The sequence below is a fragment of the Lytechinus pictus genome, chromosome 7, assembly GCF_037042905.1.
Source record: "Lytechinus pictus isolate F3 Inbred chromosome 7, Lp3.0, whole genome shotgun sequence".
Classification (NCBI taxonomy): domain Eukaryota; kingdom Metazoa; phylum Echinodermata; class Echinoidea; order Temnopleuroida; family Toxopneustidae; genus Lytechinus; species Lytechinus pictus.
The window spans coordinates 2,956,515-2,970,223 of record NC_087251.1 but is presented as its reverse complement, the minus strand read 5'-3'; the positions used below and the strand labels follow the sequence as shown (position 1 = coordinate 2,970,223).

Sequence of the window (13,709 nt, the reverse complement as noted above, 5' to 3'; positions counted from 1 at the left end):
CACCCAGACAATGACACTGCAACAAAAGCATTATTTAAATAAGATTAAACATATAGATGGTATGTAATCTTCTAAATGATTGTAGTAATGATAAAAACATTGTACTGAAATGGCATGAAATTAAAGGGAATATCAGTGATGATAGGAAGATAGCCAAAGTGACACCATCTAAAATCAATGAAAGAATATACTATAGAACAAAGTGGACAGTATCTCTCTGCATAAATTGGCTTCATTTAAACAAGTATACTGCAAGTTCATTATAAAAAAACTTTTTATAGGGGGTAGAATTTGAATCTTGCCTTCTTTAACACTTAATAATAAATTACACTACCCCCATAGCAATCTCATATCATTCAGCAAATCACATAGCATCCTATGCATTAGTAAACCTAGTGAAATGTTGAATCAATGATAACAACAAATCTTATGATTTGGGGGCTCAGATTTTCTTTGTATTTTTTATAGTGATATATCTGCCGAGTTATCACTCAAATTTCAAATGAGTTGAGTATGTACTTGTTTCAAGAAATTAAAGATCAAAATATATAAGCAAATGATTTGCCACTACTTTATCATAGTCTTTGTTGTTGTTTTTTATATTATAATCTATATTTGTCATTGAAAAAACTAAACCTTTTCCCTATTAAATGCATTTAATTAAAATATAATTATAACAATTTAATGAAGGCTTTTTTTCATGAAATTTTGTTTTTACAATTACTGAAAGCTTGGACAAACCACCACGAATAAATATAACTTACAGGGAACCGTATTGAAAGGCAGACCTGAAATGAATTTGTTCCAAAAATTTAATTGAGAACATTATTTACATAACATCAGCTATAATTATCAAGTTTAAATATCCATGTATAATAATATGATATATCCTAAAAAGAATTATTATTCAAATTTGGAATAATTTAATTGCTATTAAAGAAAAATATTCTTAGTTTTTTATATGGTTTAAACTTAAGATATTCTAAAAGTATCTTTCATGAGCATAATAATTTTTCAATATTATATCGATGCCACAGTTACATATTTTAACATATTGCTATTATTCCCAACTATTTCAATCATTTTCATGGCCATGTCACATAACAATGAAATTACATTAGAATAATTCAAAATGCAGTTTTTAAATTAAAGATTATTATACAAACAACATGTACATGATCACACTATTGTGAAGATAGTGTCAAACCAACATGATTAAAATACTAATATCAATACTTACTCTGTCAAGAATGTGTCACTATCATTTGAACCCCATCTCTTTAATCTCTGTTTATCAGAGTTTCCAAATGACGCAGTTCTTCTCTTTGGTTCTGGTGTTGAAGGCCTCTTTATTCTATGTCTATCATTGCTTGGTACAGGAGGTCTTGATGGAAGGGGCGATGAGTTGAATAAACCTTCAAATTTCACCAAAGATATAAACAATAAATAATATCATTATTTTGCTATTAATGAGAATATGTATGGTATACTATTACTAGTAAAAAGGAAAGCTTTACCAACCTGGCGACAAAAACAAAATAATGGTCTTAAGTCACAAAAGAGGTCTAAACCAAGAGGGGGTACAAAATAATGGCCTTTGCAGATGTTGTGTATAATTCAACACATACACTAAAAGGCCCAATAATAAATGCAAATTTTTGCCACAGGGTACTAAATACTAAGAGTAACTATATATGAAATCTCTGTAGTCTTTTGTGAAAACAGTCTCTTGCAACCATCTATGGTGGGTGTACATATCAAAATGACACATTGAAAAAGTAGGCCCTCTAATCTATAATAAAGTCTCACAAAACAGATAATAGCTATACTACTTAAGTTGAACAATAGTCAAATGACAGTCAAAGATACAAAATAATAAATGAGCATAAAAGTTCAAGAGCTTACACCAGAATTGCAAATATCTAGGTTTTCTATTCAAATTAAAGAAGAAAATCAGATTCTTTAAAATGTCAAGACAAAAACGTCACATAAAACATAATGGTTTGTAGGAATGAACTCTGTTTCACTAAAAAATGGATAAACATTATAGAGCATTCTTGCTTTAAACACTCAAAATTATAGAAATGAGTAAAGCATTGATTACAAACTCTGATAGACTGTGTATAGGAACCATCTGGATCCAGTAGACAATACATTCACAACATGTTTATCAATTTGATTATTTACAAACATAAACACAAACACTAAAAGTGAAAGGATAATCAAACTATCTAGTATGTTCTCAGTGACAGAAAATGCAATAAATTTGCTGTTTTATCTCTATATCTTGAAGAGATTCTACATGATTGTGAAATCAACTAGGATTATTAGAAAACATGCAAACATAAACTGGTCATATCCAGAATATTCAGTTACAAACCTAATACCATCCAAATGAATACAATTTACAGTTATTCACAATGTATGCATACAAGTACATGTATGAAACAAAGGGTAAACATATCAATGAAAGTGTGTCATTTTACATTCATCACTGGACAAAATTAATGTGTAAAAGAGAAAATGATTTTTTTTGGTCACATATTTCTCCCATGACCAGATGACTCATAAAATCTTATATACACCATAATGATGTGACAGAAAAAAAAATATTTTACAAAAATGATAAAGACCAAGGGTCCATACGGCTTGTATGGGTAAACATGTAAAATTCAGTGTATTGTCATGATCCCCCTTTACCCTTTTTTATTTCAAAACTGAAAAAAAAATGAAGAGTGAATACACAAAGTACATTGTAGTTATAAGTCTGAAGAATACTGTAACCAAGTAAAATATCGATGTATATGAGTCCTTTGAGTCACAGTAAAAACATATAGTTTAAACAAATGATTTATTGCTGTTTGTGTCTTTTCTATTCCCCCATACAGAATAAATAAATAAAATAATTGGTAAAATGTGGTATATTACTAGAGTCCACAAACAGGATTAAAATGATAAGAGGGCTCAGTAAAAATTACTATTTCTGTTGTATTAGGCAAAATTGCAATATGATCATGCTTTTTATTGAATGGAACCAAGATTTATGTCCATTTTCCATGTTTGTCAAAAATGAAATGAGATCCCCATACGCTATACATTGGCTCCGACACCCCTCTAGATCCTAGGAGGGGATGGTAGTGTTGGTAGAGGGGCGTGTTGGGGGTGTGTTGTGGGCGTGGTATGGGGGGTAATATAACCAGACTCACCTGGTACATCTCTGACTTTGAATGGGCCTTGTGGCATCCCTAGATGGTTGGATGAATGGGAGGTAACAACACAACACACTTAATCTAAATATAAACACACCATGCAAGAACCACAATTCATCTTGTAATACCTTGCTGAAGCAGATATGAGTAAACTTATTCATTACTTTCCATGCATCTTGGTAATTATTTGTTTAGTGTATACACAATAAATCTATGAATAATATACATGTCAATACACTACTAAATACAAATTCTATATTAAATTACACTATAAAAAAGGAAGAGTTTTGAGATGAAAATTAAATGGTAGTTAGTATTTTATACATGTAAAGGATAACTTTCATCGCTCTCATTTTAAAAGACAATTGGTTGCCACTGCAATTCACATCTTCAAATGTTAATTAGAAAGGCAAGGTATCTGATATTGGTTCACTTTTATAATTAAGTGTACATGCAAAACATTCCAGTATACTATGTTACATGATATACATGTTCATATCTCATGCTGAAAACATTGTTCTGTGACAATTAAAACTCTAATACATACAGACATTCAATTAAAAGCTAAATTATATCACATCTCACATTCACATGCTTGAATTGAGAGAAACTTATCTTGTTTTGATTTAAATGTAAATGACATTGTTTTGTTCTGATAAAGTCTACTTTTGGTTTCATTAGATATTATCAGCATTCACCAGATAAATAAGTTTGTGTGAAATATTCATGTTGTTTAATAGAGAACCTTTTATTAGACAACATTTGCTGGTAGGAAAACTAAGTTCATAATACATTATCAAAAGAAAAAACCTGAAGTCTCTATAATATCACACTTTGAGACTTTGTCTTCAAAGGGTGCATTGAAAATGAAATGAAAACAAATATATTATTACAAGTAAATATACATGTATATGCAACCCTTTATAATTATGAAATCATTTATGAATCAGAATATAACTATTTCTGTGTTTATGCCTTTGTAATAAGACTAAATCAATGTCATACAGCATGAAGAGTGTATACTTTTCAAGCCTAAAAACAGATGTTGATTTTGACCTTGTGCAGTGTCAGATGAATAAAAGGGTACTATTCAGTTTAGAGATTAGTATACAGTAGTTAAATATTGAATGCAAGATTTACAATCACAGTACACAAATGATGTGTATACAATTAATGAGCATTGCTGTAATTGTCACATTGATTGGTTTTCATACATTTTCATTAAAACTGCTTTATATTGACAATTATAGAGAGATATCTTTAAAATATTAGATCATGAATACTCACTTGCTCACATGCACATTGTAACAAATACAGGGGTAGGGCAAATCTAACAGAATATGTATTCAATATTATGGCTGAAACATTAACAGGGTGCTGGGCTATATATTTAACCCCAAATATTTATAAGCCCGACATTCATTTTTATTTTCTTGGCAATAGATTCAATAAGAATAGATGAACAGGGGGAAATAAAGGGGATAATTAATTGCTAAACACAAGTTGGAAGATCAAACAATTCATTCCATATCTAAATATACAATAAACAATGTGTTTGGTATGGAATAGAAACATAAAATGTAATATCTTGCATTGCCAAGAATACCCCCAATATGTATGCAATCCATACAGTACATGCCAAGATGGCTTTTCTTAAAGGGGGGGCCGGGGTTCACTTTGTCAAAAATGTTGATCTTGGCACAAAAAACAGTCAACATGGAGGAAGCATAAAAAGAAGAAAGTATCAATTCCAAAGTTGGTTGACATTTTGCTCTTTTGAGTATAATTTTGCTTTTCCAGGGGGGGGGGGGGGTTCATACGCATACAGCAAAACTTTAGTTTGTACGATCCATACAGGTTATACACAAGTGTAATATATGCAATCCAAACCTCAAAGCATCAAGCAATTAATACAGTTGAATGGTATAAATATCATGCATAAATGTATTTGGCATTTTCCAAAATACCCGATAAATCAAGTGTACCACCTGGCAGGCTACTTACCCTTATTGCATTGATTTAGGTGTTTATTGTGAAGGGTGAATGTTAACATAGAGGATCATATTTTCACATAGAGCATAAAATGAAGTGCAAAAATAATATAGTTAACAAAGTTCTACTCTGCACATTCATCGCTACATACTCCAGTAAAGTGTGGTGATGTTGTGCAATGTAAACATAATGCAGATAAAACAATATTAATCATATATGTTCCCTTCATTTTTTTAATGAATGTATCAATTAGAATACTGATGCACACATTGGCTTCACTATCATGATGGGTTTTAGAACTGTCCCTGTTTATCTGGATTGTAAGAAGGTATTACAGTTTGGATAATAATCATAAGAATATTGTCTTACTTGAACTTTGAGAAGCAGGCTGCTTAGTTGTTGATGCTTTCAAAAATAAAGAATAAATCATAATTGATTTAGAATATTCTCTGTTTCCAGGGAATGAGATGAATAAATCAAAGACCAAAGAATGATTAAAACAAGCACCAGCAGCAAGTTTACTTTCAAAGAGGTTCGTAAATTCAATTTTTCACGCATGCAGCAAAAGTTCGGTAAAGACTCCCATTACTCAGATTTTAAATACACATATTTAAACTTTATAAGAATTGACATAAAACTAAAGGCAAGTGAATGTTAAAATCATGCAAGTGTTTGAGAGCTACAACAGAAACTTGCAAAGTAAAGTGGATTTATTTATGGAAAGTTGAAATTATTACATTCAATTACATAAAAACATAGAACTTTTAACAAAAAATCAGTTGAAGTAGGAATATGCTCCATCATTTTTCATGAAATATCACATTTTTTGGTACCTCCATGTTAATTCATACGATACAATTGCTGAAAAAATAAAACACAGGAAATATTATTTTCATAGATGCCTTAAAGACATAATTTCATGCCTGTTCAATGGTCTGTGTGTTAAGACTTGATTATGAGCCTTAAAGGTCAAGTCCACCCAATAAAATGTTGATTTGAATCGATAGAGTAAAATCAAACAAGCATAATGCTGAAAATTTCATCAAAATCTTGATGTAAAATAAGAAAGTTATGACATTTTAAAGTTTCGCTTATTTTTCACAATAGTTATATGCACAATTTAGTCACATGCAAATGAGAGAATCGATGATGTCCCTCACTCACTATTTTTTTTTTATTGCTAGATTTACACAATATTTCATTTTTGTACAGATTTGACAATAAGGACCATAAAATGTTAAAGAATGGTACTTCCACATGTTCAGGGAGAAATAAAACCTTGTTTCACAGGACAATATGGAGAAAATTAGAATATTACATATAATAAAATACAAAAGTAATAGTGAGTGGATGAGGTCATAAGTCTCCTTATTTGCATACCGACCGAGATGTGCGTATAACTGTTTAGTTAAAATATCAAAACTTTTCTATTTTACATCCGATTTTCATGAAATTTTCAGTGTTATGCTTGTTGGATTTTTTTCAAATTTTCAACTTTGTGTTGAGGTGGACTTGTCCTTTGAATAGTGTTGAAGGGAATTTTTATGGGGGGGGGGGGCAGGCAAGTGAAATTTCATTTTCAGGTCATTGTTTCTCAACTACTTTACAAATTGCTTCCCCTACCGAGCAAATGCCTCAAAAGTTTATAGTGCCTCCAGGTAATGCTGAAGATAAGTTGATCAATGAAAAAAAATATAAAAATTATGTGAATTTCAACTACAATAAAAAAAAATCCTCACTTTTTTTAGAATCTTTATCATAAATCGCATCAGGGGAATATTTGTGGTATACCAAATAAGATTATACCTTTCTTCTGTTCTGAATATTATTCAAGAGATTGCATTTTCTTATTGTTTCAAAGTCAATTGAGTAAAAATAAATGCATTGTTGTCTCATATTGATACCTAAATGTTACAAACAACTACCCAAAAAAATGATTGCTTCGAATTCAATCTTATACTTTACTGCAGGTCTCCTCCTAAGCCAATTTTAGCTTAAAGTTAAGAAGCAATGTTCCTCACTCAAAGAGTGTGGGTGATTAGCAACCTAATTTAAGACCTGCTGAATGATTAGCAGGTCTTCCTTGTTCTAATAATGACCTTTAGATGCTGAGGGAGTAATCAAAATCAATTCATTTTACATGAAATGTCATGTAGGCGTCTTGACTTGCAAGCTTGAAAGATGTACATACAGCTGACACACCCTAACAAATTCTTACTCGTCTATCAAACTTTTCATTATTTAGAATAGCAGCTGAATTTCAATTTCTGGCTATTAAAGGGATCATCAAATATGGTTTTCCAAAGTATTAAGTGTAGTGAACTGCTTCCAAGTGCATCCCCCCATCAAAAGTAAAAAATAAATAAAAACAAATTAAGAAGTAAAAAACGTAAATGAAATATGATAAAGAAATGTGTGAAGATATTAACCAAATTAATTGAAATTAGAGAAAAAGAGGCTTTGAATAAATCAAATTAATCAAAAGGGGGGGGGGGAATTAAACACATATGAATAGAACTGATTACTTTATCATTCCAGATTATTCCAGTGCACATTGTTTGTAATATGTATTTACAGGTACAGTACTTACAATTTAATTTTAAATTCACAAAAAAAACATTAGACATGCATCAGGACCAGGGAGAGTGCCACAAAAAATGGTAGATAGGGGGCAAAATGTCCCATTCATGCAAAAAACCTTTGGAAGGGGCAGCAGTCAATCTGCTCTCATTCTGTCACTCTTCACGGGTTTTACACATTAATTAGGCGATGATGATACGACATTTTCTCCAGGTACACTTGCTCAGGTTTTATTTCGTCCAAGATATAGGGTTAGGGTTGCAATAGGATGTTATGTTAGGTTTATGATAAGGTTTATGATCTATAAAGTATTGTGTTAAATCCAGGGTAGAAGTTTGTCATTCCATTGGTGTGTGGAATTTACAGTGGAGTAATTGTCGCCGGAGCAAATGTCATGGTACCAATTAGACAAACATAGAATGCTAAATTATTAGCGTGCGAATTGAAATTAAGATGATCTCTTAACATTGGGATGAGTTAATGAATCATACTATCCAGATTACAAATGTGTTTTTCACTTTTTGCAGTTTTCTCTTTAATATGCCATACCTAGGAATCTAACATACATGCCCTGCCTGGGATATTTTAGAGAAAGCATAATTATTGCACGCAATCCGAAGTGATTTTAACAAAACTCTAAATCATAAGTGTTATTACGATTCATGCATAAACATAACCTTTATCATGCACCAAAATGCACAAATAAATATGATGTAAAACATGCAGGTTATCATACACTATATACATCTGTAAAGACTTCAATACATAATCAACATTACAATCACGATACATAAAAACATGAAAAATCAACTTACATTTTGCTTTTGAATTATAAATGAAGCAAAATGCAAACAAATGATGGTTGTGTTAAAAAATACAAATAATGGGAATTGCCTTGTGTCTTAGAGTAATGACACTCTACATGTTCAACATCTGGTGACAATTAAACAAATCTTGAGATATCATATCAATTCAATATGAGTAATCGCCATGGGGAGACATAAAAAAAGGTGTGATTTTCATCAAAAGTTGGTTGGAGATTAAAGGCTTATTATTGTGAGATTTGTTTTAAGTCTCCCCATCAAAACTCAAAGAAAAATGAGGCCAAATATCTTTGACCCTATCCTTCATTTCTAACATCCTGTTTCAGAAAGTTAAGAGTAAGGGTTTGTCTCAATGACAGATTAGAAATTAAAGTAGATTTGAGGTCATCTTACAGGATACTAATATTGCAGAATAGCGTGGAACATTGCAAAATCGTACATTCAATGGCACTTCACTGGCAGTTTGTTATTTCCAGGGGCCGCGAACGGTTTTGAAAGTAGGGGGGTCAACTATGGAAAAAATAACAACCAAATAGTCATTTTTTTACGTTTTCGTACATGGTTTTTTTTTTAATGGGGAGCTGAAGCCCTCCCCAGCATCCCCCCCCCCCGCAGCCCCCCCCCCCCTGCAGCCCCTGATTTCATAAATTTCTTCAAAAGAATTTAAGGTTTGAGATCCAGGTCTCAGAAATCCACTGCAATCCATTTACTTTATCAACAGCAAATAATGACTATTTTAGAAAGTTGAAAATAGCCTGGAAATTGGGGAAACTCATAAATTTCATTTTGAATCAGGTGCGAAGATCCTGTATCAGATCCAGTTTCCTTCTTTGTCAATTCCAAACTATTTCAAACATCTTTTTCATGACATTTCACTTACCTCTCGTGTTATTTTTAGCTGAATGTTCAACTGTCGCTAATCTTCTGACGACGTCAGCCAAGGCAGTTTTAAGACAAGTTATTTCATCTAGCTGATCGCGTACTGTCCTTTCTAATGCACCTACTCTATCACTTAAATCAAGGCTGAAATCATTGTCATTCGGAAGCAGAAATTCATCTGTATCAAAATTCAAACATAAAAGATTATCACATGAGAAAATTTGTACATTTTAATATCCAGAAGATAGAAAGAAGATGCAGTGAAAATTGAAAATATTATATATGTACAGTATTTGGGTAAAAATTAACTTTCAAGATAAAGTATAATTGTTTCCAAGTTTGCAACTATTCATTCATCTAAAATATATGACATGAGGTACAAGTCATTGTTCCTGGTGATTTCATAAAAAAATATAACAAAATCCTAAGCTTACCTCAAATAAGAAATTGAAGAATATTTGGATGTTATACACTGACTACATGTGGGCAGGGCAGTGTATTAAATTATTGTCTAATATCTTTTTTTCTACAAATGTCCATCGTTTTTTTTTCATTACATAATCATCATATGAATACAGGAAGAAACATTCCAGATACAATGTGTTTACTTTTTAGATGAGCGCCATGGACCTACAAAAATATTGTTCCCTCTAATACCCTACATTTAAAATGATAACATTATCAGGAATGCAATAATAAGTTTTTAGTTACATCATCAAAAAGGTGCTACCTGCTTGTTTTTTTTTTTCTAATTGCATTAAAAAAAAACTGTTGCAATTATCCGCTGCAGAAGACCTTAGCAAGGAAAGTCACAAGGGCCGGGCTCATTTACATACAGTGGTATTAGATTGTTATATTCAAGCAATTTACTAAGATATACAAGAATGAATCATGATCCAACTTCGTATTTTGTAATTTTGTAAGTGTAAGAGTGTGTTTAGAAGAGCAGTGTGTCTTTTTGTTAGCATGATCTTTGCGAGATCCAAACAACCATCCACTGCAGGGCAGTGTTATGTTGTCATGAAAAAGAATGAAAAATGGTTTACATTCAAGGTGTTCTACTCTAGCAATCATGATTCTGCCCAAATCATGTTTTAAAAAACATTAGATTTCGATATCTAAGGTTTTTATTTTGAATAATACAAAAGTTATAATGCTGCCATGCATTCACATTTTCAATGAGTTTCAGCAGTGTAATGATTAATTGGGTGAAAGTTGTCACTTGTGAATGCAGCGTTTAAAAGCCTGCTCTTCTCTAAATTTGTCTTTTATGCCCCCACCCCCCCCCCCCTCTCCCTCTCTTCCTCTCATTACCAACATAACCATAGCTAATAACTTAATCAATTAGAGGCAGAGTGTGTAATTACTACATCACTGCCAATTTCCATAAATCCCAGGTAAATCTGTGACCTGATTATTTTCTTTAATCACTTTGGCCTTAAATCCCCACTGTTAAAGGGGAGTCCGACCCAAATAAAAACTTGTTTTTATAAAAAAAAGAAAAATCAGACAAGTTGATAGGTGAAAGTTTGAACAATATTGGACAAACAACAAGAAAGTTATGAATTTTTAAAAGTTGTAAATATTGGTAATCACTATACCCACAGAGACTTCAAATTGGCCACATATGGGATGTCATAGTGATGTAAGGCAAGGACCACTCTTCCATGTACTCCAATACATATTATGGCTAAAATATAATTTTTTCCTAAAGTTTTATTTCAAATTATATTTTTCTTTCATGAGGACATAAAACAATATACTACCTGGGTTATATTTAGATTACTGCCCCAGGGGAATGGGTACTTAGGAGAAAACCACAATTCACTGATAATAAAGTACATGGCCTATGGGAAAGTTGTCCTTGCCCTTGTCATAATTTACTTACCCAGTTGCCAATTTGAAATCTACATAGTATTAGTGATCTAAATTTTAAAGCAGCTATAACTTTCTTATTGCTTGTCCGATTTCTTTCAAACTTTCACCACTCTGTTTAATTTATTTTTATCCTTCCCAACACAACATTTAATGGCCAAGGCTGGATTCCCCTTTAATTCAAATCATGGTTAATATCATGACTATTGGTTGCCACTTAGTCAATAGCTTCGGTTGCAAAAATGCATAATTTGGCAGGTAAGGTAAACAAGTAAGAATATACACAATCACAATCATCAGCTTTACAGCAAAGTTGCCACTCAAATCAGTGACAAATAATCATAATATTGAATGTGGTATAGCCAATCTTCAAGGATCATCATAAAGTGTCAATTTAATATCAATGCTTTTTCTTCACAACATCCCTTTTATCAAGCTTTATGTAGGATTCCACAGGAATCTTACCCCACCCCCCCCCCCCCTCGATAGTTTGTCAGCTGTTTATTCATGTAACATTTTTTCATCACTGGCATTAAAAACATGCAAGCTTTGGTGCAAGTTGTCATGGTTTCACATAGTATGCCTTTTCAAGTGACCTAAATCATCAAAACTTTTCATTCTGAGTTTTACTTATTGTCCATAGCTACTTGCATCTTCAACTTCAGCAATTTTTAGAATGTAAACATGGCTCCTTGCATGGTTTATGACATCACCTATCAAACATTTTCAGTTTCTATACCGTAAATGTTATTCATTAGTTAGTACAGTTACATGCTTGTTATACTGTGAACGTGCATGGAAAATATCAATAATGTTAATAGCAGTGTTCAGAATAAAATACATCCATAGGAACTTGGGAGGTAGTGCCCACCCTCCTAGCCCAAATTAGCCCTCTTTCAAATTTTCTCCTAAGGTCCCCTCATGCCTGTTATATTCAAGATCAATGTTTTACTTTTGCCAGCAGTAAACCTTTACTCATAACCTTGACTATGGATAAGAATTAATTTTTTTCATGTTAGAATGTTGAGCTATTAAATGTGCATTAGATGAATATTCATATCGAGATAAAATTACCCAAACCACTGCTATATTTTTTCCAGGTATGAGATGGTAAAGACTGAGGCATGCTGTTGAAGGGTGAACCATTGGTTGTCCGATGTTTTCTGGATGTCGCAGGAATGTCATCTTCTATAGAATCAACTTCAAACAGCTCTGTTGTATCCCGTAGAAATTTCACTGCATTGTTTACTGCACTATTATTAGCTGTGCGTATCAGGGATGTCATAGTGAAGTAAAGATAAAATTCTGAAAGATTAATCCAATCTGATTTCAGTTGGTGTACAATGAACACTGACACAGATTTATACTAGACTGCTAGCAGTACAATGATCTCAAGCGAAGCAATAGGGGAATATCCATACTATCCACAGTGTTTACATAGTAGAAATATAGTACACGAGAGATACAGAGTGAAAACATGTGCTCACAACAGTCACTGGTGTAACAGTAAACATGTAAACATTAAGTGCTAATCATGTTATGATCCTAAAATCAATTTGTGCACATCATAACGAGCCTCAATATAAAGCAGGTCTAATGGTAGAAGTAGAAAACACTGATGCACAGAGTCAGATTCATTTAGGAGTTCTTCGACACGTTAGTTCTCACACGATCAATGCCAACCTATGCCTACTCTGCTGCCAAGTTCTAAATTTAACTGAAGTTATTCTGGCAATTGCTGTGTGTTGCGTAGCAATGTTGCTCCTAAATGCTTCCTTAAAGAGGAAATGTACCTGACCCCTTCAACAGGCCGAAGTGGAACCTTCCAAAATACGTTAGGGGTGTCCTATGAAAGTACGCAGAGAGATAGCGTTGTGAAGCAATAATTGCCCAACCCTAATTACGAGTCCATATCCTCTTCTACATAACAAGCAGGAAAGTCATATTTATTTACAGGCCACGTTCATACTGCTTTTAACTAGAGCCAATGGAGGAATTCTCAAAGCCTTGAGGAAATACCAATATGAATCTTTCACACTTTTTAAACTATATTGAAAATAATCACTCGTTGCCTCAACAACACACACATCACCATGTATTTCCTCTAATACAGTCAATCATGGCCTCACAATGTGATCTAGAACAAAAGTGAAAGTAGCCCTTGTCTATATCAGCAATCTAGTTAGACTATGGTTTCCTCTTTATACATTTCTAAATTAAAACCAATCCTCTTGCGAATAAGCACTGTCAAACCATCTGTACTATTGAGGATAGTTTAAGGTTACAATACCCAAAAGAAAAAAAAAGAAAAAAAAAAATCTTCAATGATTCAAATGCTTTTATTGGGAAC

At 32.5% G+C, this 13,709-nt stretch overlaps 1 protein-coding gene across 12 annotated transcripts in view; it reads right to left on the bottom strand.

Annotated features, from left to right (window-relative positions):
- LOC129265606 (77 kDa echinoderm microtubule-associated protein) overlaps window positions 1–13,498 on the bottom strand; it is a 52,329-nt gene extending 38,831 nt beyond the window's left edge. For 2 of the 12 annotated variants that reach the window (XM_064101606.1, XM_064101607.1), the window contains exons 1-6: window positions 12,434–12,678; window positions 9,486–9,662; window positions 5,571–5,606; window positions 3,207–3,245; window positions 1,241–1,415; window positions 765–788 (exon numbers count right to left, since the gene is read on the bottom strand). In XM_064101606.1, the coding sequence (XP_063957676.1) occupies window positions 765–788; window positions 1,241–1,415; window positions 3,207–3,245; window positions 5,571–5,606; window positions 9,486–9,662; window positions 12,434–12,644 (662 nt within the window). In that variant the 5' untranslated portion in view covers window positions 12,645–12,678. Of the gene's footprint in view, window positions 1–764; window positions 789–1,240; window positions 1,416–3,206; window positions 3,246–5,570; window positions 5,607–9,485; window positions 9,663–12,433 lie in introns of all 12 variants that reach the window. The other 10 variants (XM_064101608.1, XM_064101609.1, XM_064101610.1 and 7 more) reach the window with 10 other exon arrangements.
- Window positions 13,499–13,709: the final 211 nt, after the last annotated feature.